Raw genomic sequence first — 25,340 nt, 5'->3', positions numbered from 1 at the left:
AGTCCGTCTTCTCCAGAAGCATCAACGATTCATAATGTTATGTTTAACCTTTAGATAATAAATTGGTAATGGTCCCACAATAATCCCATCTATGTACTGAATAAGAAAAATACCATGTTTGGATTTATCTCATCCCTCTTGAAATCCATATTTTTCGGTTATAAGGAGCCACATGATCTAATACAAGAATAGCGAAAACTAAATAAACAAAACAGTGGTTTTACTGACAAAAATCGACTCCGAAATCTAATGATTCCTAATCGACGGCTTATGTCACTACATCAAATCCCATTCCCCAATCCTCTTGAGCACTTTTGCTTCAAGTCATGGATGAGTGTTACTGTGCGGATCCCCCTTCTCTCAAACTTTCATTGTTCAAAGACAAATTACTAAATTTTCTCTGCCTTTTCTTTTCTTATTCGGAGATATTATACAAAATATTCTACATGCAATAACTATACCATGTGACCAGCAAGACCAACCTGATATGCACTTATCAATTAGATGGTGACACTATATGTGAGTCGTGCCACTGTCATCGTTGTATATACATTGCTTCACACCGTGAAAGAGTTATAGAAAGTTTTGGTATGCAGGCAACTGAATTTTATGTTCAACGCTCGCTTGCTGAACAAAACTTGGATTAGAAGGTCATGTGTCGGCAATCAATCCAAAGCAAGATGCCTAGGATAATTTTTGGACTTAGTATATCACAATATTATTTATATTCCAATACTCTGCATATATCACAATGTTGACCGATCGCCTGCTTACACCGGTCCAGAAATATAAGTTGGACTTGAGCCACGGGACCTTCCAGAGAAGGGGAAATAAGTTGAAGATAGATCAATCCAATTTGGCAACACATACAAGACGATGGATCGGATATGAACCCAAATTGTCAACATCTTTGCTTTGGGCTCTTTCGTTTTCCTTGGAGAGGTTTTATGGGCTCACCTGAGGCCCAAAACTTGAAAATGGGTCCAATGGCGGATCAAACCAGAACCCCTTCTGATCGTACGAAAAACTCTAGAGCGCCTCCACTTTTTTTTTTTTTTTTCAAGAATTCTCTATTTCATATTTTTGGTAATTTCTATCGTAATATTCCATTGTCAAATATAAAAATTAGTCTCTAAATATCAAAGTGGTTGGTTTAAGTGGTTCGATACTTGTTTCGTTTAAATAATATCTCTGGTTCGAGTCCTTGTAATTACAGAAAATCCACGCTGTGATAGTTTAATCCCTTAATAGGCCGATCCAACATTCAGAGTCCAATTGGACTTTCGAATACCATAGTTCACACCGAAAAAAATATCAATCTCTAAATATACTTCCTCATGGATTAGCCTGAGCCGTTGGGCTTTCAAATTGTGCATATAGAGAGAAAATATATCGCAAGTTTCTAGATTTGACTTCTATCAATGGTATTTTTGATGGACCTACCTTTTAAAAAGAAAATACACATCTTCCATTCAATATCAGTTAAACAGGTTTCCTCTGGTCAATTTAACCAAAGATTTCTATCTTATAATACAGAAATACTAGTGTTGCATCTTAGGCATTGCATGAGCTTATTGTTACAAAACTATAAATCATTTTTTAAATAAACTAAAATTTGCAAGAATAATATGAATTTTCAACATCAATTCTGAGTTTCCCGGAGTAATCGCTAATCTTTAGACTAATTTTAAGTGCTTTGATAACAATTTTGCAACTGATTGTCTTATTGATTTAATTGTCAGTAGATTACACTGATTCATTAGATAAATATATTATAAAATTCAAATGTAAAAAAATTTCTTATTGATTTTTCTTAGAAAATAACTTTTTTGCTATCTTTAATTTAAAATGTTAAATTTTTTTTTATGGGACCATTTTTTTGTAGAATAAGTGTCTTATATATTTATTTTGGGAAATCCAGTGTATAGGCTCGAGTAATTATTTTTCTCGTTCATAATGTTTCTAATACTCATTTTATTTAAAGTGCACTATATATTTATTTAACCATCAATATACTACACGAATATATTACAGTCATTCAGCAATGTACAAGTTTTATTTTGTACATTTCTCAAAATTACGTTGTAAGAAATCCTTATTTAAAAACATTATACTTTTATATTGTTATTTGTTGCTATATAAAATAATCCTTCATTTATTATATATTTCAACTAAGAAATATGTTTACATTATAATCAAATGTAGCTTCCATTAACACAAACACAATACACTTACTTTATATATATATATATATATATATATAATGATCCTCATCATAAAATTTTCTAGATTACACGTCTCTTATAAGTATTTTACACTTTAAATATCCTTTTTCGGTAGACATATTCTACACTTAATTTGACTCGTGCAATTTCAGCTCTTCTTTTCTCGTTTTCATTCCCAGCAACTCAGCAGGCCGACACTCCGATAGAACCTCCCCGCACGTCACAATTAATTAATTATTCATGCCACTTCATCAACCCCAGTTTAATTTGACTCCTGTTCACAAAAGTATTTCATTTTCTTATTATTTATTTGGCAACTAGACCGATTAATTACCCAATAATACATTTGGACTAATCCATATGCTTCGTGAGAGTCACGAAGGGCATTATTTGATAACTATCAGCATGGGCTTCTTGGACACATTCATTTTCCTCGTATAAATAACAAAAATTCAACCGTCAATTCATCGGTATATATTTATAGGTACGTGCATGTTACTGTCCCAAACGCCCGGAAGATAGGTAGGGGAGAATAGCCGGAAGAAAGCCCCACTTCAAGCATGGCTAATTGTTGCCTTCATGGTTCATGGATTTTGTCCTGCCTCCTCTCGGGGATGTGGTCGTTCGCGATCCTCGCCCGATCAAGTGCTGGTGGCTACTATGCCCCGGCTTCTGCAGGATTCAAGCCGACCACATGGGCCCTTGCCCATGCCACCTTCTACGGGGACGAGTCTGCTTCCTCGACGACAGGCATATATTCATTCATGGCTGATGTTTAGTACGATTGTCATAGTTCAGGTCCTTGTGCAGCACAGTCATAACGTTCACATGTGTTGGTTGTTTTTTTGCAGGAGGAGCGTGTGGATATGGAAATGTGTTCTCCAATGGGTATTGTCAGCACCCAATTTTGGTCCACCGGCTCCAGAGGGGCAAAATCGCCATTTTTACCACTCGTGAGGGAAATATTTCCGATTAATTACTCGAGTATTCACGACTTTTTAGGACATTTTTGGAAATAGCAATTTGCCTAATTTAACACTAATTTTATTTGGGACATTTTCGAATTTCGCGTACATCGACGTCAATTTTCAAAATTCGGGACAAAATTCGAGATTGAAAATAAATTCATCGCACAATATCGATCAGCGAATTTTTCTGAACACGATGGCAATCTCGAATTATTTTTTCGACGTCCGATCAAGAAGATGGAATTTTCAATTTATACGCGCGTCAAAAAAAAAAAAAAAGGTCAAACGGTCAAAGTCTGACAACTTTGACCGTTGACCAGGCCCCCTCCCCCCCATTTTCCTGTTCTTCTTCTTCATCGTTTCTTCTTCTTCCTGTCTTCTTCTTCTTTTCTTTTTCTTTTCTTTTCTTCTTCTTCTTCCTCCCGGCAGGGACGGACCGGTCTCGGGACCTCTGCTGCCGCTGCGCCCGAGCCTGCCTGCCGCACGTCAACCCCTATGCGCACGCGACTCCTCGAACACGCAAACGCACTCTCTCTCTCTCTCTCTCTCTCTCTCTCTCTCTCTCTCTCTCTCGTTTTAAAAGAAAAAACCCGCAGCTGGAAAAAGGGAGCTCACGGACACAAAAGACGGTCGGAGCTCACAGACGAAAAAATCCCCAGAGCTCGATTTCCGGAAAAATTTCCCCAGCCCACGCTCTCTCTCAGCTCGATAGCATCCGAACGGAACTCCCTCAGCTCACCCGAATCCCCCCCCCACGGCTGAAACTTCCGAAAACTCCAGCTCCGCTAACGCTGATTCTTCCAGAGCTCGATTTCCGGAATCTCCCTCAGCTCACACGCCCTCGGAAACCCGGAGTTCCTCGAGCTCGTGACCCCGTTAACTCCCTCGACCCCTTTGCTCTCGGTTTCCCGTACACTAACCTGGTCGATTTTATTTTTCGGGTTTCTCCAGAGACGCCGGCTCGGTCCAGCCATCCAGCTCGGCCCAGCAGCAGGCCCGTTCGGCCCGGTCCAGTCCGCCGACGCCCAGCCCAGCACCGACAGCCCAACTCGGCCCAACAACCCAATCGGCCCAGCCCAGATCTCAAGGGCCCAGTCCGGCCCAATCCTCCCTCAGCAGCCCAATTACCCGGCGAATTTTTAATTTTTTTCTTATTTTTTTTTTCTTATTTTACAGATTCACCCCCAATCTCCCGAACTAGGTAAATCCCCAACTTAGTGGCATGTTTAGGACTCCGCTTCTGAATATTAATGCTTACTTGGATGAATATGATGTGAAATGAATATTATTGGGCTGTACGGGTGATCGGATTTGTCTCAAACTCGATTTTACGAACTTTTCATTTTGTCTCATTTCAGTACAGAGGACGCAATTTTTATTTTTCAGATCTGCCCTGAATTTTAAAATTGTTTCCAGTCAAGTCCCGGTTATTTTAATATCTTCATATCAGTCCTGAACTTTTCGAAAATTTTAAATCAGTCCCTGAACTTTTCGGAATCTCCAGATCAGTCCTGAACTTTTCGGAATTTTTAAAATCAGTCCCTAAACTTCTTGCAATTTTCAAATCAGTTCCTGAATTTTTCGGAATTTTCACATTAGTCCTGAACCTTTCGAATTTTCACATCAGTCCCTGAGCTTTTCGGAGTTTGCAAATCAGTCCCTTAACTTTCGGAATTTTCAAATCAGTCCTGAACATTTTCCAAAGACATCCAGCTCTTTCCTACTTGGATCCCCGATCGACAACGTGCATGCCCCGTTTAAATATTTTGTTCTTGTAATTATTTTGCATACACCGTGATGATGCGTGCTCTTTGCATGATTTTTGCTCGCATGAATCGGTGTCGTTTTATCAATTTTATCAACATTATGTTTGCGTATGCTTGTATGTGTTTATCATGATCATAGCGGCACCGATTGTGTAAATTTACATGTTTGTTGTGCTTGATGTGATAATATGCTCCTGATCCGCGCTTAAAATGCTTTAATCTCGTTTTAATCGAAACCTCACATGAATCGGATTAATCATGCAAACTCGACCTAAAATTAATTTTTAAATCCTAAGGTGGTCGGGAATTAGGATTCGCATCGGACGGTCCATCAATGATCGGCTCGACGGTTTGAAACCCGAATATATAGAGCATTTGGCAAAACATTAATTAGTTTAATCAATAATTTCACTAACGGGGTAATTGGACGTCCATGCGATTAATTAATTCACTTGGCCTTAATGATTTTGTATGAATTGATAATAAACCGGTAACACGCGTCGATAGGTTGCAAACATGCGTTGTGCCCTTTTCAAAACTTGCAAATTTTATCAAAACTGAGACACGTGGCTCGATGTGACATGGATGTCTAGGGGGGACTTGCGCGTCTTGACTCGTGGCCATCACCTGATTTCAGGAAACTCAGGTCGGGACGTGGAAGTTTTTCTTAGATCACTTCCGGATAGATTAACCGATCTTTTGGCTCTTTTAGGGTTCTTGGCAACCCTGGAAGGTCCAAGGGATCGGTTAGCGCCGGTCACAGGCCGAGGTGGCCCGCACCGCGTAATCTCTCTTTCTTGAAAACAATTTTTACCTTAAGGGCAAAATCGTCTATTTACAACCTAGCGACACCCCCTAGGGTTAGAATAAGAGAAACACACGGTATCAGGGTAGGGATGGGCTACCTATCTAGGCGCAGGTTTATCTGCATAGCCCGCTCTATCCGACCGATGAGTTTTTGTTATTCTAGCATAGTTTCGGGTAGTTAGTTCGGGTGGATTGGCTCAAAATACAAATACCGAACTAATTGTATACTTGGCTAAGACAAAATGGGCAATAATGGGATAGGCACTAGGTTCTAGGATGTACGGGCGGAATCAATGTTCGGTAATAACCTGTAACAACCGTAGTGTCACAACATAGAACAATTCTAAAAGCAACCCACAAACACAAGATTTGACAACAGACGTCACGTACGTCAAGTCCTTGAAAATAATGCCAAATGCGAAATACCTCCCGAGGCGATCCTTGATCGATTCACACCTTGTACCCACTTTGTTTGCTTTAGGGTAGGATTTGTACGCCAAGATACCCCGGTTAATAATTGGTTAATTCGCGTAAATTCGGCAATAACAAAACTCCATTGTTTGTTTTATTTATGTCCGCTTGTTAACATTCTTGCACTTGTTTGTTATGCGGATCGAGCCCGATCCTTCAGGGCACGATTCATAGGGGTCCAACGCCCCAATCGTAGATCACGGGGTTCAATTCCCCTAACACTGAGCGCGCATCTTAATTTCAATTTCGGTCTTTTCAAACCACACGGTGAGCACGAGTGGAATAATAACCGAATGCAATTCGACCGGGATTCAGTTGTTGTAACTTGTATTTTATTTATTTGAGAGGACAATGTAAGGATTTATATTGTACATTCATTCATGTAAGAATCCCGGTCGGAGAGTGGACGGTCGGAGTGTTCCTTCGAATTTACGGTGTCAAAACGCGTAAGATGAGCGGAACTTAATTAAGCGGTAATTAAATTAAAATGGTAAGCCTAGACAAGCTAGAGTACCGATAGGGCATGCGAGATATAGGCTCGCATGTAATAGAACCCCCGAATTCGGAACCTTGGGTTTCGTAGACCATATGCCTTAGCAATTAGGTGTACCCTGTACCCCTAGACCCGGGTAACTTGCCGGCCCTCGACCTTCGGGTCGTAAAATGGCAAGTGGCGACTCCTTCTCACGTGCGTCCGTCGCGCGTCCCCAGGAAGGTAGACACTCCCAAGCCGCGTTGCATAGGCGCGCGCACGCGTGCCCCGACGAGATGAAATTCGGGTGCGCACAGCTTGGCGACTCCACTGGGGAGACTTAGAGGGTTCGGGCTCGTTCCCGCTTGCTTTGTTTGCTTGTTTATTTACCGTTTTCCGCATTTTCCGCTTATCTACTTAAACGCACTTTTATTTCCCGTACATGCATTGCATATCATACTAGCTTCTAGGTACCTATGGGTCGCGTCCCACGACCGATAATAGGAGCATAGGTTAAATAGGGGTTCCGAGTAAGGGTACGTCGCACGGTTGGACCGTCGATTAGGCCCCCAAAGATCCCCGCTCGATTTCAAGGAATTGACACCCTTGAGTCGTGAGCCCCCATCCTTACGTAGCACGGTCCCTGTAGCACTAAAACCATGCATTCTGCAGGAGCTCTATGCTATCCTCCAACCCGGCTTCGACGAACAGTCCGTTGAGTCGGCCTGCGTGCCACTTGAGTCTTTTCTATTTCGAGAGCGATGTACATGTACCATGTATCATGAATTAAGCCGTGGGCATTTACATTTTCGCAAGCATGCATCATGTAAATTTTCAAAATTAGGATGTCATTCCCATTGATGAGTCTTAAGTCGATCTTCCTTTCATCTTGGTAAGGGATGGCGCACTCATTCTCCTGTCCGCGCCTCGATAGAGTCACACCGCCACTCGAGGAGATTGCCCGCATATGGACAGCTTTACGCCCGGTCGACCGCCACTATATCGCTGTGTTCGTAGGAGATGTTCCCTTTTTGGCTACCCGACGTGTAGATTGGAATTTCCTCGAGGCCGCCATCGCATTCTGGAACCCAAGTCGTGCCGTCTTCGATATACAGGGTACCGAGCTCACGCCAACCATCGAGGAGTACCGGACACTCATCGGTCGGACTGCAGTTGTCCACGGCATTGTAGAACCCAACTTCCACACCACCCGACCAACCCTAGTCTCACGCCTACTCGGGGTTCCTACGACCCGTTTGAATGCTGAACTCGCATACTCCGGCAGCACGGAGATTGCAATCGAGAAACTCCTCCTTTTTATTGAGTCCCGAGCGCATAGGGTCCAGGGGGATTTTCTTCGAAAGGATTTGTGTCATGCTGTTCTATTGCTAATCTTTGGGACCCTCTTATTCCCTCGCTCGCATAGTCTCATCGATGCGGCCTTGGCCGGTGTTGTCCTCCAAGTGGTCGGAGGGCGCGGTTACGAGGTAGCCCTTGTGGCGGAGACCGTTCGGTCCCTCAACCGTGTTTTGAGAACACGCGACCGAAGAATAAGAGGATCCCCCATCCTCTTACAAATTTGGTTTCAAAGCCACGCAAACCCTTCGGTCTAGTGCGCCCGTTATGTATTTTAATGGTTCTGAGTCGATCATTTCTCGATTGTTGTCCCTCGTGCGCGTGGAAGAACGCAAGATTTCCGAGTGGATGAAAATTTTTCGCGAAATACCACCTAGGGGCTTTAAGTGGCGAGCCGCGTGGATGCCACCCGGACCCGCGGCCCTTAGGTGTTCTGATTTTAACGGAGTCCCACTCGTAAGTCATGCGGGGTCCACCACATATTTTCCGGCGCGAGTGATGAGGCAGTTTGGCAGCCTGCAGACAGTCCCCGAGGACACGGCACGGGCTAAATTCGAACACACTTGGCGGGAGGATCAGACATCCGTAGATCGCCAAAGAGACATCGAACGGGTTTTGGACGCGTGGCGAACCGTGGTCATTGAGCGTCCGTATTTCCCCGAGCATCCAACCCTTGAAGAACAGGATTTCCAGGCTACCGAGGAATATGTCCTCCGTTTCTATCGGTGGGGTCCTACAGCACACGAGGATTCCGCCGACTCTCCACGAGCTGAAGATAACGGACCAACGGGAGCGCCTCTCACCCCGAACGTGGCCATCCAAGCGGAGCTTGCTAACCTCAGGGCCGAGAGAGATCACCTTCGTCGGGAAGTCGCAGAGAAAGACGAGCAGCTTGTGGATCAGCGGCAATTACAGAGAGAGCTCGCCCAGGCCCGCGCCGAGCTGCAGAGGCGCGAGCAGGAGCTGGTACGAGCGAATGTCGCCTTGGAGAGGTTCAGGAAGAGAGCCCGTGGAGGTCCACGCACCCCTTAGGATAGACGCCTCCACCAGGCCCTCACCTGAATCGGTGCTCTCCACGGCAACAGTCACTCGCACCCTGAGCGCGGTGGAAGAACGACTTAGGGCTTGTTTTTTAATTGCATTGTATCTTAGAAACCTTTTGAATCAATGCGAGTGACAACATTAGTTTTCAAATCCATGCATCTCATGCACGTCATCCCCTTATTTATTATTTCACACGTTTTTTTATTTTTAGAACGTAACTCGTTTGCGTAGAAATTTACACACTTGTTAATACAGGTAACCATAACTGGCGCCGCACCGTTATCTCACTCGTCTGCAATCGAAGATGGCACAGAACAATCAGCTTGCTAGCTCCGAGGAGAACACTCCACCGACGCCGGTTTATTATCAACCGTCCATGACTCAAGCACTGCCTCCACTAACTCCTGCAGGCGCACCCCCAGTACACTCGGGAGAAATCCCGCCACCTGTCCCAACATCGGAAGCCCAAGCACCGTCCACCTCTACAGAGGGTGCGGCCCGCATCGTCGCACTGGAAGGCGATATCTCCACACTAAGGGGCACGGTCAATCAGATGGCTGCCGACATGGCCGAGCTCATGGCCCTACTCAGAGCTCCAAACCACACCTCCTCGAACTCTACTCCGCCTCCGGGGTACGGGCCAACAGTCGACCCAAACCTTTGGGTCCCGCCGACCCATGCTCCGGAAGGTATTGAAGCGCCTGCGATACACGCACCGGCGGGCCTCCCAGCTAACGTCCCTCCGCCATCGGTGACTCTCCCCAGCCATTCCTCTCCATTCCATTCCACCGTCGACCCGACTACCTAGTACCGCCGCCGATGTCCATACCGGTTTACGCGGCTCCTCCTAGAGGTCTTCCCTTTTCCCGGCACAAAGCCCCCACGCTCCTGCTCACACAGCCGAGCCTGTCCCATTCCAAGCTCCACAACCCCACATCAGCTTTTCTTACCCAACTCTACCTCCCCTAAACATTCCCATCCCTGAACCGGGCACGCCAACCCAGGCTGTCCCCATAGCTCCACCGACAAACTTTCTCCCGGAAATGGGGACTGAGCAGGAGCAGAGATTGAAGAAGATGGAAGAGAACATCAAAGCCTTACAATCAGGTGGTCCTCGCCTCGATGCCGGCGATTGCGATTGGAGTCTTTTTCCGGGTATGCGGCTACCCCCGAAGATTAAGGTGCCTGAATTCCAAAGGTACCATGGCACTACCGACCCCCGTCACCATCTCCGTCACTACAGGGGAAAGATGCTGCAGTACTGGGACTACGAAGAGTTCGTCATCCACACGTTCCAGGACAGTTTGGCGGGAGCGGCTCTTGATTGGTACATGTCACTGAAAGCCGCGGATATCCCTACTTGGACGGACCTTTCGGGCAAATTCATCGACCAGTACAAGTACTGTGCAGAAACGCCCCCGACCCTGTTGGAGCTCAGTACAATGGAGATGGCCGAGGATCAGGGCTTCGAGGCCTACGCAGTAAAGTGGAGGGCTAGAGCGGCAAAACATGTCCCCCCGATCAGTGAGGCGCAGCAGATCCAATTATTCCACTCTACCCTCAAAGGGGCCTACTACTTGCACCTGTTGGCTCACACGTCTTCGTTCTCCAACCTTATCGACGCCGGGAAGAGACTTGATATCGGCGTTAAGCTCGGCAAGATAGAAGGACCGGCCGAGAAGAAAGAGGGAGAGTCCTCGAAGAAGCTTGCTACTGGGACACCCTCCGCGGGAAACAGGAGAGGAAAAGACGCGTCCGTCAATGCTGTTAACTCAGGGCGCCAAGCCCCCCAACAGTATTCCATCAATTACACGCCCGCACCACCGACCACTCAGGCGTATGCCCCACCTCCGGTGCATTATCAGCAGCAACTCCCAACGCAACAAGTATATTATTCCGCCCCGCCGGCCTCTTTTCCGTTGCCGGCCCCGCACAATTACGTCCCTATTCCCCCTCCGATCCAACAAAGCAGGCCTCCGGCTTCGAGAACTCCTCAGCCGGTGCAACGGGCTCCGGCCCCGCAGGACCAACAAAGCACCGCGCCGCGGCGCAGACAATTCACACCCCTTCCGGCCCCGCTCTCCCACATATACCGGCAACTCCTCGCAGGCAATAGGATTAAATCAGTAGCGCCTAACCCCGATTTCGACCCCACCATTCAGGATCAGAGTCGGCACTGCGAGTACCATCAGGGCGCACCCGGTCACACCACCGACGATTGTTGGAAGCTGCGGGAGAAGATCCAAGCTATGATTGATGGCAAACAACTCACGTTCAACGCCGTCAAACCTCCGAACGTGCAAGTTAATCCTCTTCCCGATCACGGGTCAAGCTCGGGACCCAGCATTAACATGATCATGTTTGCGCCATAGGGAGTACGAGACCGGCAGGAGCCATCCGCCCCGTTCGTAATCGAATATGTGCCTGCGGAAACCGGTATAGGGTACGCGGGGTTTGATGCCACGCCCGCCCCATTCGTGATAGATGTCCCCGCACGAGAGCCATATCAAGATAGCAAGGTTCCGTGGACCTACGAAGGGAGTGTCGGGAACCTCGAGCGTCAATTCAGCGTCATGGGCGTGACGCGCTCGGGACGAGTGTATGAAAACCCGGAGGTCGCGAACAAAGGAAAGGCGCCTGCTGCGACATTAGGGATCGCCCCGGAAGCTACGCCGATCCCACAAAAAGGTGACCGAAGAGGAAGCCGAGGCTTTTATGAAGATCATCAAGGCAAGCGAGTATAAGGTTGTTGAACAAATGGGCAAGTCTCCGGCCCACATTTCACTACTCGCCCTTCTCTTAAGTTCGGAGCCACATCGTGAAGCGCTCCTGAAGGTCCTGACGGCGGCACAGGTCCCCAAGGAGACGGCTCCAGATCTCATTGAAGAAACCGTTGGTTCGATATTCTCCAACAATATTTCATTCTCGGATGACGAGCTTCCCTCCGAAGGGTACGCACACTCGCGGGCGTTGCACATCGTCTGTAAGTGCAATAACTTCGTGGTAGGCCGGGTCATGATCGACAATGGTTCGGCTCTCAATGTATGCCCTGTTTCCACCCTGAAGCAGATGAATGTGGATCTGAATCGTATTCGTCCAAGCAAGACAGCGGTTCGAGCCTTCGATGGCTCGCGGAGAGGTGAATGGAGAGATCGACCTTCTGATCGAGGTAGGTCCATGTTCATTCAATGTCACTTTTCAGGTGCTCGACATCCCCAACGCCTTCAGCTTGCTGCTCGGGAGGCCATGGATCCATTTTGCGGGCGCAGTCCCCTCCACCTTGCACCAAAAGCTTAAGTTCATCGTGGAAGAGCGACTCATCACGGTCAAAGGTGAGGAGGACTATGCGATTTATAAGGAGACGGCTGTCCCCTATATCAGTATTGGGGACGATCAGAACCTCCCCTTCCATTCGTTCGACACCATCTCCGTCATCCGAGACTACGGAAAGGCCGGTCCGTCCCGCGCCGACCGCATGGTGGGGAAGATCTTGCTGCGCCATAATTACATTCCGGGTTCCGGACTCGGAGCACGTGGGCAAGGGATCAACCGCCCAATCGAGATCGAAGACACAAGAACAGGAGGAGACTCGGTTTTCGCCCTTCCTTCCTGCCACGAGATTATTGAAGCCCGTAGAGGCAAGCGCCTCCACCGTCTCGCAGCGTACTACGGGAAGATCAACAGGGGCACCCCAGTTCCGCCACTCTCCCACTTCTTTTCAGGATCACAGCACATCGTCGGAGGTACTCTTGACGGCCCCTCCTCGGATTTAGACGACGCGCTTGTCGATCTGCCAGGCATATACGCCGTCACCGAGGAGACTCCTTCAGGGGTCTACATCCGCCTCGCGCAGGAGAATGAGGAGCTCAACAACTGGACCTCAGTCCCGCGCTACTCGGCTGTAATCGCCGATGTGTAAGGCTATCTTTGTAGACGATGTTTCCCGCGTGTCGGCAAAGTCATAAGCCACACGACGGAAGAGGGGTTTTTGTTATGGCATCAATGTTCCCACCTTCAATGAAATCCCTACATGCATTTTTGAATTCTCGTGTCTCCTTCGTTTCCTTCTCTCTTACTCATTCGCAGCACTTTAAATATTTCTAAGATGACTCGTTTAAATTTCCAGGCTCCACTCGAATCCAAATCTTCGACGCGTCGATTCGAACCCATCCGAAGAACTCCTCGAAGAGCCCCAACCCATATACTTCGGGGAAGGGCTCGACGAGGACAGTCGAGTGCCTGAGATAGAGGAGAGTTTGCACCGCCTCGAGAACCGTCAACTCACCTCAGTTGAGCCAACAGAAGAAATCAACATAGGCACTGAAGAGGAGCCTCGCACGCTAAAGATCGGGACGGGCCTCGATCCAACACAACGAGCTCGGATGATCGATTTCCTGAAAGAGTACCAAGAGGTCTTTGCCTGGTCCTACGCCGACATGCCGGGCTTAGATCCGTCGATAGTCAAGCACTCTCTCCCACTCGATACAGAGAACTTCCCGCCCAAACGGCAACACCTACGGCGGCAGCGAGCCGGCCTTCTCCTCCGCATCAAGGAGGAGGTCGTCAAGCAGATAAATGCGGGATTCCTAGAAGTCTGCAATTACTCTGAATGGGTGGCAAACATCGTGCCCGTGGAGAAGAAGGACGGAAGGGTCAGGGTTTGCGTCGACTACCGGGACCTCAACAAGGCTAGTCCTAAAGACAACTTCCCTCTGCCTCACATCGACGTCTTGGTCGACAACACTGCGCCCACAATCAGTTCTCCTTCATGGATGGCTTTTCGGGGTATAACCAAATCCGGATGGCCGAAGACGACAAGATCAAAACGACTTTCATCACGATGTGGGGCACATTTTGCTACAAGGTCATGCCCTTCGGGCTCAAAAATGCCGGGGCAACTTACCAACGGGCAATGGTTACGCTCTTCCACGACATGATGCATAAGGAGATCGAGGTCTACGTCGACGACATGATCGCAAGTCCAAGGAGGGAGAGGATCACCTCGTCAATCTGAGGCGTCTCTTCGAACGTCTCAAGAAGTACAAGCTTAGGCTCAACCCGGCCAAGTGCACATTCGGCGCGAAATCCGGAAAACTGCTAGGATTTGTGGTCAGCGAACGAGGCATCGAGGTTGATCCTGACAAGGTGAAAGCGATTAGGGAGTTACCTCCGCCATCACAAGCGCGCGAGGTACGGAGCTTCTTAGACGACTGAACTACATCGCGCGTTTCATCGCGAACTTATCAGATAAGTGTCAACCCCTCTTCCGCTATCTTGCTTCAAAAAATGCAGCAATTGAATGGGACGACGACTGTCAGAAGGCCTTTGACGATATTAAGACATACTTAGTTCAGTCGCCGTGTTAGTCCCGCCCATACCAGGTCGACCTCTCATTCTTTACCTGACAGTGCGCCGGCAATCATGGGGTGCATGTTGGGGCAAGAAGATGAGTCCACACGCGCAGAACATGCCATCTATTATCTAAGCAAGAAGTTTACTGAAGGGGAATCCAATTACCCGGATCGAGAAGATGTGCTGCGCACTGGTGGGTCATGCAGAGACTTCGACAGTACACTCTCTATCACACTATCCGCTTGCTGTCAAAGCGGATCCCCTGAAATATCTACTTGGTAGCCCATCCTCTATGAGGAACATTGCAAAGTGGCGCTGTCAACTGACGAGTACGACATCGAGTATGTGCCCCTCACATCAGTCAAGGGGCAAGCATTGAGACCATTTGCAGAATTTCCCATCGAGGATGACACGCCGATCAACTCCGACTTTCCAGACGAAGGGATCCTCCGAGTAGATGAGGAGGAGATGGGACCGCGTGGAAGATGTATTTCGATGGCGCGGTGAATTCCACCGTTCTGGTATCGGCGCAGTGCTGATATCCCCGGACGGACGTTATTACCCGATTGCAGCAAAAGTTAATTTTCTCTGCACCAATAATGTGGCCGAATACGAGGCATGCATCCTTGGCTTGCAAGCAGCAAATGACTTCAAGGTGAAGGAGCTAGAAGTGTTCGGAGATTCAATGCTCACAATCTTCCAAACGTTAGGGCAATGGAAGACGAAAGACGCAAAGTTAGTACCATACCACGAGTATCTCGAGGAGTTAGCGGAGAACTTCAAAAAATCTCGTTCACCTACACGCCACGTATCAAGAATCAGTTTGCAGATGCACTTGCGACACTGGCATCAATGGTGAGCATTACAAAAGAAAACCTCATCGAGCCACTTGAGATCGAGATTGCCAAAGGCCCGGCTTACTGCGACACAATCGAGGCGACCGATGAACAGCCATGGTACGAAGACATCAAACATTTTCTGCAAACCGGCCAATACCCGACATTTGCCAACCGTCGGGACCGGAAACCACTAAGGCGACTCGCAACGCATTACTTCCTGAGCGGAGAGACTCTCTACCGCCGTCCTCCTTCGACGCCACACTACTACCCGGTGTGTTGACGAAAACGAGACCAACGCCTTATGGGAGAGATACATGAAGGGAGCTGTGGACCCCACATGAGCGGTCTCATGCTCACCAAGAAACTCATGCGCCTAGGTTACTTTTGGTCCACCATGGAGGCCGACTGCGCCAAACACGTCAGACACTGCCACTTGTGCCAGGTCTATGCCGATCAGATCAAAGCACCCCCCAATGAGCTACGCCCGATGGCGGCCCCGTGGCCCTTTTCAATATGGGGCATCGATGTGATCGGCCCTATCAATCCCAAAGCATCCAATGGACACATGTTCATTTTGGTGGCAATTGACTACTTCACCAAATGGGTCGAGGCCATAACGCTCACTTCGGTCACCGCAAATGCCGTGGCACGTTTCCTTAAGCGCGACATCATCGCCCGATATGGAGTCCCCGAGACAATCATCACCGACAATGCCAAGAACCTGAACAACAGGATCATCGATGACCTCTGTGAGCGATTCAAAATACACCATCGCAACTCTACGCCATACCGACCCAATGAACGGTGCGGTGGAAGCTGCGAACAAAAACATCAAGAGGATCATCGAGAAAATGACGGTGACCTACAAGGATTGGCACGAGATGCTCCCTTTGCGCTCTTGGCATATCGAACGTCCATCCGCACTTCAACCGGGGCAACTCCATATTCCCTAGTCTACGGCATGGAAGCAGTCCTCCCAATCGAAGTGGAGATTCCTTCCATGAGGGTCCTCGCCGAGTCCAAGCTCGAAGAAGCAGAATGGGCGAAGCAGCGCTACGAGCAGCTCAATCTCATTGATGAGAAACGGCTAACAGCGCTCTGCCACGGTCAATGCTACCAACAAAGAGTGGCTCGAGCATTCAATGCAAGGGTTCGCCACCGCGAATTCCGCCCCGGTGATCTCGTCCTACGAAAGGTCTTGCACATCACACCTGACTCTCGGGGCAAGTTTGCATACAAGTATGATGGACCTTTCGTCGTCAGGGAAGTCTTCTCCGGAGGGGCAATTATCCTAAGCGATATGGACGGGACCGAAAACCGCGCTCCTCAATGCCGATGCCCTTAAGAAGTACTACCCTTAATGGCCTTTTTTGTCATCCGGCTGTTTCTTTTGTTCCCGCAAGTTTCAGACCACCCTCCAGGCCCTTATCTTCCTCTGTCTTCCTTTGGGCTCTGTGCCATTCACCTCACCACATTTTCTTTTATCACGCACGTGTCCTGTCCATTCATTCTTCTCATCTAAGAATATTTCAGAGAGAAAAATAATAATTTTCCCGCTAGGTCGAAAACCTCCTTGAGGCGGCCTGGACAAAAGTTAGGGAACGAGAGGCACGACTTAAAATCCCGCAAAGGGGAGTCGTGGCAAAAGGAGAGCACAAGTAAATTCCTTGCTAGGCTGAAAACCCGCAAAGGGCGGTCTAGGCAAAAGTTAGAGGAACCGAGAGGTGCGATCGGACCCGAACGTGGGCGATCGTAGCAAAAGGTGAGCACTCATGTGAGAAAAGTCAAAAAAATACCCCGCTAGGCCGTTACTCATCCTAAGACCTAGGCAAAAATTAGGGGCAATTGTCGGCCTAGCCACGAAAGAACAGCGGCACTTCGCGTGAAGCTACAGCTAGTAGTGGTTTGGCAGTCCTCGACGCAAGCAAACTCTCTTCGACTCTCCAGGCTCGAGACATGCCTCGAAATGGAGTCGAATCGTCGTATCCTTAATTTGGAGGATCCTAAAGATCCATCCCTTTACCTTTACTCAAAACTCTGCGGGCCATGCCCCACCTTGTAAAAAGCCTTTCTTTTAGTCAAGTACATGTCAATTCGGGGACACGGCCGCCCCCTCAAATGGCCACTGTGTCCAAATCCCTGAAGCATCGCTACATATTTCCTTTGCACATCGTAATTCCAGCGGTATTGGCGTGACTGACAACGACCGTTAACCGCTATCCCTTGTGTGCAGGTGTGAGCATTCGGATCCTGAAAGGTGTCACTTCCTGACGGACTCATGTCTGCCTTATGCGACAAGACGAAATTCCAATCCGAGCGGATGACCCTCAAGGAGACACACAATGCCCAATCCTGCGACAAGCGACGAACAACGCTTACCACGGCACCGTCATAAGCACAATATGAACTCGAATTCAACGGATCATGGCCTTCGCCCTCCGGCGCCCTGCGTCGTCCCCCAACATTAGTCATTGCTTCTACATTCCATCTTTACTGTTTTTCGGACTCCGCGTCCATCTTTACTGCTTTTCGGACTCCGTGTCCATCTTTACCACTTTTCGGACTCCGCGTCCATCTTTACTGCTTTTGGACGCCGTGTCCATCTTTACTGCTTTTCGGACTCCGCGTCCAGGACTCCGTGTCCATCTTTACTGCTTTTCGGACTCTGCGTCCAGGACTCCGTGTCCATCTTTACTGTTTTTCGGATTCCGCGTCCAGGACTCCGGTCCCTCTTTACTGCTTTTCGGACTCCGTGTCCATCTTTACTGCTTTTCGGACTCCGCGTCCAGGACTCCGTGTCCATCTTTACTGTTTTTCGGACTCCGCGTCCATCTTTACTGCTTTTCGGACTCCGCGTCCATCTTTACTGCTTTTCGGACTCCGCGTCCATCTTTATTGCTTTTTGGACTCCGTGTCCATCTTTACTGCTTTTCGGACTCCGCGTCCAGGACTCCGTGTCCATCTTTACTGCTTTTCGGACTCCGCGTCCAGGACTCCGTGTCCATCTTTACTGTTTTCTTGGACTCCGCGTCCAGGACTCCGGTCCCTCTTACTACTTTTCGGACTCCGTGTCCATCTTTACTGCTTTTCGGACTCCGCGTCCAGGACTCCGTTGGTCCCTTTACTGTTTTTTTGACTCCACGTCCATCTTTACTGCTTTTTGGACTCCGCGTCCAGGACTCCGTGTCCATCTTTACTGCTTTTCGGACTCCGCGTCCAGGACTCCGTGTCCATCTTCACTGCTTTTCGGACTCCGCGTCCAGGACTCCGTGTCCATCTTCACTGCTTTTCGGACTCCGCGTCCAAGACTCCGTGTCCATCTTTACTGCTTTTCGGACTCCGTGTCCATCTTTACTGCTTTTCGGACTCCGCGTCCATCTTTACTGCTTTTCGGACTCCGCGTCCATCTTTACTGCTTTTTGGACTCCGCGTCCAGGACTCCGTGTCCATCTTTACTGCTTTTCGGACACCGCGTCCAGGACTCCGTGTCCATCTTTACCGTTTTTTTCGGACTCCGCGTCCAGGACTCCGGTCCCTCTTTTACTGCCTTTCGGACTCCGTGTCCATCTTTTAATGCCTTTTCGGACTCCGCGTCCAGGACTCCGTGTCCATCTTTACTGCTTTTTTTCGGACTACGTGTCCATCTTTACTGCTTTTCGGACTCCGCGTCCATCTTTACTGCTTTTCGGACTCCGCGTCCATCTTTACTGCTTTTTGGACTCCGCGTCCAGGACTCCGTGTCCATCTTTACTGCTTTTCGGACTCCGCGTCCAGGACTCCGTGTCCATCTTTACCGTTTTTCGGACTCCGCGTCCAGGACTCCGGTCCCTCTTTACTGCCTTTCGGACTCCGTGTCCATCTTTACTGCTTTTCGGACTCCGCGTCCAGGACTCCGTGTCCATCTTCACTGCTTTTCGGACTCCGCGTCCAGGACTCCGTGTCCATCTTTACTGCTTTTCGGACTCCGTGTCCATCTTTACTGCTTTTCGGACTCCGCGTCCATCTTTACTGCTTTTCGGACTCCGCGTCCATCTTTACTGCTTTTCGGACTCCGCGTCCATCTTTACTGCTTTTTGGACTCCGCGTCCAGGACTCCGTGTCCATCTTTACTGCTTTTCGGACTCCGCGTCCAGGACTCCGTGTCCATCTTTACTGTTTTTCGGACTCCGCGTCCAGGACTCCGGTCCCTCTTTACTACTTTTCGGACTCCGTGTCCATCTTTACTGCTTTTCGGACTCCGCGTCCAGGACTCCGTGTCCATCTTTACTGTTTTTTTGACTCCACGTCCATCTTTACTGCTTTTTGGACTCCGCGTCCAGGACTCCGTGTCCATCTTTACTGCTTTTCGGACTCCGCGTCCAGGACTCCGTGTCCATCTTCACTGCTTTTCGGACTCCGCGTCCAGGACTCCGTGTCCATCTTCACTGCTTTTCGGACTCCGCGTCCAGGACTCCGTGTCCATCTTTACTGCTTTTCGGACTCCGTGTCCATCTTTACTGCTTTTCGGACTCCGCGTCCATCTTTACTGCTTTTCGGACTCCGCGTCCATCTTTACTGCTTTTTGGACTCCGCGTCCAGGACTCCGTGTCCATCTTTACTGCTTTTCGGACTCCGCGTCCAGGACTCCGTGTCCATCTTTACTGCTTTTCGGACTCCGCGTCCAGGACTCCGTGTCCATCTTTACCGTTTTTCGGACTCCGCGTCCAGGACTCCGGTCCCTCTTTACTGCCTTTCGGACTCCGTGTCCATCTTTACTGCTTTTCGGACTCCGCGTCCAGGACTCCGTGTCCATCTTTACTGCTTTTCGGACTCCGCATCCAGGACTCCGTGTCCATCTTTACTGCTTTAGGGACTCCGCGTCCTCGGACTCCGTGTCCGCATTTACTGCTTTAGGGACTCCGTGTCCCCGGACTCCGTGTCCGCATTTACTGCTTTAGGGACTCTGTGTCCCCGGACTTCGTGTCCGCATTTATTGCTTTTCGAACTTTAGCCCTGCATTTGCTTTTTTTCAAGTTACAAATTCACACCGTATCATTTCCTTGCCATGAATCCTTTGTCTTTTTCCTCCCACAAACAGGTCCGTCGCATCTGGGAGAATGGCCAGGTGGTCGTCAAGACCGAACGGGTGCTTCTCATAATCTTTGGCTGCACCCTCTATCCGAGCACGCAACCAAAGAGGGGCAAGCTGTCAGCACCCAATTTTGGTCCACCGGCTCCAGAGGGGCAAAATCGCCATTTTTACAACTCGTGAGGGAAATATTTCCGATTAATTACTCGAGTATTCACGACTTTTTAGGACATTTTTGGAAATAGCAATTTGCCTAATTTAACACTAATTTTATTTGGGACATTTTCGAATTTCGCGTACATCGACGTCAATTTTCAAAATTCGGGACAAAATTCGAGATTGAAAATAAATTCATCGCACAATATCGATCAGCGAATTTTTCTGAACACGATGGCAATCTCGAATTATTTTTTCGACGTCCGATCAAGAAAATGGAATTTTCAATTTATACGCGCGTCAAAAAAAAAAAAAAAAAAAAAGAGGTCAAACGGTCAAAGTCTGACAACTTTGACCGTTGACCAGGCCCCCTCCCCCCCATTTTCCTGTTCTTCTTCTTCATCGTTTCTTCTTCTTCCTGTCTTCTTCTTCTTTTCTTTTCTTTTCTTTCTTCTTCTTCTTCCTCCCGGCAGGGACGGACCGGTCTCGGGACCTCTGCTGCCGCTTGCGCCCGAGCCTGCCTGCCGCACGTCAACCCCTATGCTCACGCGACTCTCGAAAAAACGCAAACGCACACTCTCTCTCTCTCTCTCTCTCTCTCTCTCTCTCTCTCTCGAATTTTAAAAGAAAAAACCCGCAGCTGGAAAAAGGGAGCTCACGGACACAAAAGACGGTCGGAGCTCACAGACGAAAAAATCCCCAGAGCTCGATTTCCGGAAAAATTTCCCCAGCCCACGCTCTCTCTCAGCTCGATAGCATCCGAACGGAACTCCCTCAGCTCACCCGAATCCCCCCCACGGCTGAAACTTCCGAAAACTCCAGCTATCACGCTGATTCTTCCAGAGCTCGATTTCCGGAATCTCCCTCAGCTCACACGCCCTCGGAAACCCGGAGTTCCTCGAGCTCGTGACCCCGTTAACTCCCTCGACCCTTTGCTCTCGGTTTCCCGTACACTAACCTGGTCGATTTTATTTTTCGGGTTTCTCCAGAGACGCCGGCTCGGTCCAGCCATCCAGCTCGGCCCAGCAGCAGGCCCGTTCGGCCCGGTCCAGTCCGCCGACGCCCAGCCCAGCACCGACAGCCCAACTCGGCCCAACAACCCAATCGGCCCAGCCCAGATCTCAAGGGCCCAGTCCGGCCCAATCCTCCCTCAGCAGCCCAATTACCCGGCGAATTTTTTATTTTTTAATTTTTAATTTTTCTTATTTTACAGATTCACCCCCAATCTCCCGAACTAGGTAAATCCCCAACTTAGTGGCATGTTTAGGACTCCGCTTCTGAATATTAATGCTTACTTGGATGAATATGATGTGAAATGAATATTATTGGGCTGTACGGGTGATCGGATTTGTCTCAAACTCGATTTTACGAACTTTTCGTTTTGTCTCATTTCAGTACAGAGGACGCAATTTTATTTTTCAGATCTGCCCTGAATTTTAAAATTGTTTCCAGTCAAGTCCCGGTTATTTTAATATCTTCATATCAGTCCTGAACTTTTCGAAAATTTTAAATCAGTCCCTGAACTTTTCGGAATCTCCAGATCAGTCCTGAACTTTTCGGAATTTTTAAAATCAGTCCCTAAACTTCTTGCAATTTTCAAATCAGTTCCTGAATTTTTCGGAATTTTCACATTAGTCCTGAACCTTTCGAATTTTCACATCAGTCCCTGAGCTTTTCGGAGTTTGCAAATCAGTCCCTTAACTTTCGGAATTTTCAAATCAGTCCTGAACATTTTCCAAAGACATCCAGCTCTTTCCTACTTGGATCCCCGATCGACAACGTGCATGCCCGTTTAAATATTTTGTTCTTGTAATTATTTTGCATACACCGTGATGATGCGTGCTCTTTGCATGATTTTTGCTCGCATGAATCGGTGTCGTTTTATCAATTTTATCAACATTATGTTTGCGTATGCTTGTATGTGTTTATCATGATCATAGCGGCACCGATTGTGTAAATTTACATGTTTGTTGTGCTTGATGTGATAATATGCTCCTGATCCGCGCTTAAAATGCTTTAATCTCGTTTTAATCGAAACCTCACATGAATCGGATTAATCATGCAAACTCGACCTAAAATTAATTTTTAAATCCTAAGGTGGTCGGGAATTAGGATTCGCATCGGACGGTCCATCAATGATCGGCTCGACGGTTTGAAACCCGAATATATAGAGCATTTGGCAAAACATTAATTAGTTTAATCAATAATTTCACTAACGGGGTAATTGGACGTCCATGCGATTAATTAATTCACTTGGCCTTAATGATTTTGTATGAATTGATAATAAACCGGTAACACGCGTCGATAGGTTGCAAACATGCGTTGGTGCCCTTTTCAAAACTTGCAAATTTTATCAAAACTAAGACACGTGGCTCGATGTGACATGGATGTCTAGGGGGGACTTGCGCGTCTTGACTCGTGGCATCACCTGATTTCAGGAAACTCAGGTCGGGACGTGGAAGTTTTTCTTAGATCACTTCCGGATAGATTAACCGATCTTTTGGCTCTTTTAGGGTTCTTGGCAACCCTGGAAGGTCCAAGGGATCGGTTAGCGCCGGTCACAGGCCGAGGTGGCCCGCACCGCGTAATCTCTCTTTCTTGAAAACAATTTTTACCTTAAGGGCAAAATCGTCTATTTACAACCTAGCGACACCCCCTAGGGTTAGAATAAGAGAAACACACGGTATCAGGGTAGGGATGGGCTACCTATCTAGGCGCAGGTTTATCTGCATAGCCCGCTTTATCCGACCGATGAGTTTTTGTTATTCTAGCATAGTTTCGGGTAGTTAGTTCGGGTGGATTGGCTCAAAATACAAATACCGAACTAATTGTATACTTGGCTAAGACAAAATGGGCAATAATGGGATAGGCACTAGGTTCTAGGATGTACGGGCGGAATCAATGTTCGGTAATAACCTGTAACAACCGTAGTGTCACAACATAGAACAATTCTAAAAGCAACCCACAAACACAAGATTTGACAACAGACGTCACGTACGTCAAGTCCTTGAAAATAATGCCAAATGCGAAATACCTCCCGAGGCGATCCTTGATCGATTCACACCTTGTACCCACTTTGTTTGCTTTAGGGTAGGATTTGTACGCCAAGATACCCCGGTTAATAATTGGTTAATTCGCGTAAATTCGGCAATAACAAAACTCCATTGTTTGTTTTATTTATGTCCGCTTGTTAACATTCTTGCACTTGTTTGTTATGCGGATCGAGCCCGATCCTTCAGGGCACGATTCATAGGGGTCCAACGCCCCAATCGTAGATCACGGGGTTCAATTCCCCTAACACTGAGCGCGCATCTTAATTTCAATTTCGGTCTTTTCAAACCACACGGTGAGCACGAGTGGAATAATAACCGAATGCAATTCGACCGGGATTCAGTTGTTGTAACTTGTATTTTATTTATTTGAGAGGACAATGTAAGGATTTATATTGTACATTCATTCATGTAAGAATCCCGGTCGGAGAGTGGACGGTCGGAGTGTTCCTTCGAATTTACGGTGTCAAAACGCGTAAGATGAGCGGAACTTAATTAAGCGGTAATTAAATTAAAAATGGTAAGCCTAGACAAGCTAGAGTACCGATAGGGCATGCGAGATATAGGCTCGCATGTAATAGAACCCCCGAATTCGGAACCTTGGGTTTCGTAGACCATATGCCTTAGCAATTAGGTGTACCCTGTACCCCTAGACCCGGGTAACTTGCCGGCCCTCGACCTTCGGGTCGTAAAATGGCAAGTGGCGACTCCTTCTCACGTGCGTCCGTCGCGCGTCCCCGGGAAGGTGGACACTCCCAAGCCGCGTTGCATAGGCGCGCGCACGCGTGCCCCGACGAGATGAAATTCGGGTGCGCACAGGTATGGAACGAGCACGGTGGCATTGAGCTCCACCATGTTCAAGGACGGGTATGGCTGCGGGACTTGCTACCAGATCAAGTGTGTGCAGTCGAACGCATGCATAAAGGGTGTCCCCTTCACGACGGTGACCGCCACAAACCTCTGCCCGCCAAATTATTCCCAGGACTCGAATAATGGCGGGTGGTGCAATCCGCCCCGGGTCCATTTCGACATGTCCAAGCCTGCCTTCATGAAGATCGCTCAGTGGAAGGCCGGAATCATCCCTGTCATGTACAGGAGGTACGTACATATACATCACCTTTTTTCCTTCCCGGAGTGAAACTGTATTCATCTCAAAATTTCAAAGCACAAGTTTGAGTTTTCGGATGCACATTTTGAAGTTGACCTAAGAACCGACCTTTGGGTCAATGTGATTTTCATGGACCGTTATTGATGATTAATTGCAGGGTACTGTGTGTGAGGACCGGTGGGATCCGGTTCCAGTTCCAGGGCAACGGGTACTGGCTGCTGGTGTACGTGATGAACGTTGGCGGGGGAGGTGACATAGCTACCATGTGGGTTAAGGGGACCAAGACGGGGTGGATGAGCATGAGCCACAACTGGGGAGCCTCCTACCAGGCATTTGCATCGCTTGGGGGACAGGCCCTGTCCTTCAAGCTCACTTCCTACACCACCAGACAGATCATTGTCGCTTACAATGTTGCTCCTTCCAATTGGCGCGCAGGGATGACTTACCAGGCTAATGTTAACTTCAAGTGATGCATTTGTACATCGATGTGGGTCTTGAGGCCTAATTCGTGTGTGTTAATCTATGGGGATGTTCGATTACTGCATTTTTGCGATCTTTTCACTGTCGTCTTATATTATATAGTTGAAAACTTCAAAATAGTTATCGAACTGATTATAATTAAATTAAGCATCATTTTCACAAAATCCATAGAGCTCGT

General features: G+C 48.2%; 1 protein-coding gene across 1 annotated transcript; it reads left to right on the top strand.

The window, feature by feature from the left end:
• The first annotated feature begins 2,710 nt into the window (after positions 1-2,710).
• On the top strand, positions 2,711-25,152 carry LOC116205663 (expansin-A18-like). The gene is made up of 4 exons (XM_031538295.1): positions 2,711-2,975; positions 3,077-3,113; positions 24,394-24,672; positions 24,840-25,152. The coding sequence occupies exons 1-4, from the start codon at positions 2,786-2,788 to the stop codon at positions 25,150-25,152; spliced, it is 819 nt and encodes a 272-aa protein (XP_031394155.1). The 5' UTR covers positions 2,711-2,785.
• The last annotated feature ends 188 nt before the right edge of the window (positions 25,153-25,340 follow it).

This window comes from Punica granatum, chromosome 4, assembly GCF_007655135.1.
Source record: "Punica granatum isolate Tunisia-2019 chromosome 4, ASM765513v2, whole genome shotgun sequence".
In the NCBI taxonomy this organism is placed as follows: Eukaryota; Viridiplantae; Streptophyta; class Magnoliopsida; order Myrtales; family Lythraceae; genus Punica; species Punica granatum.
The sequence above is the reverse complement of the archived record's forward strand: the minus strand, read 5'-3'. Positions and strand labels throughout refer to the sequence as shown.

Excerpts from the sequence above, each read along its gene's own strand:
- LOC116205663 (XM_031538295.1), top strand. The coding sequence starts at position 2,786 with ATGGCTAATTGTTGCCTTCATGGTTCATGGATTTTGTCCTGCCTCCTC. Across the intron at positions 2,976-3,076 it reads GTCTGCTTCCTCGACGACAG|GAGGAGCGTGTGGATATGGA; the intron begins GCATATATTCAT and ends GTTTTTTTGCAG. Across the intron at positions 3,114-24,393 it reads GGAAATGTGTTCTCCAATGG|GTATGGAACGAGCACGGTGG; the intron begins GTATTGTCAGCA and ends GGGTGCGCACAG.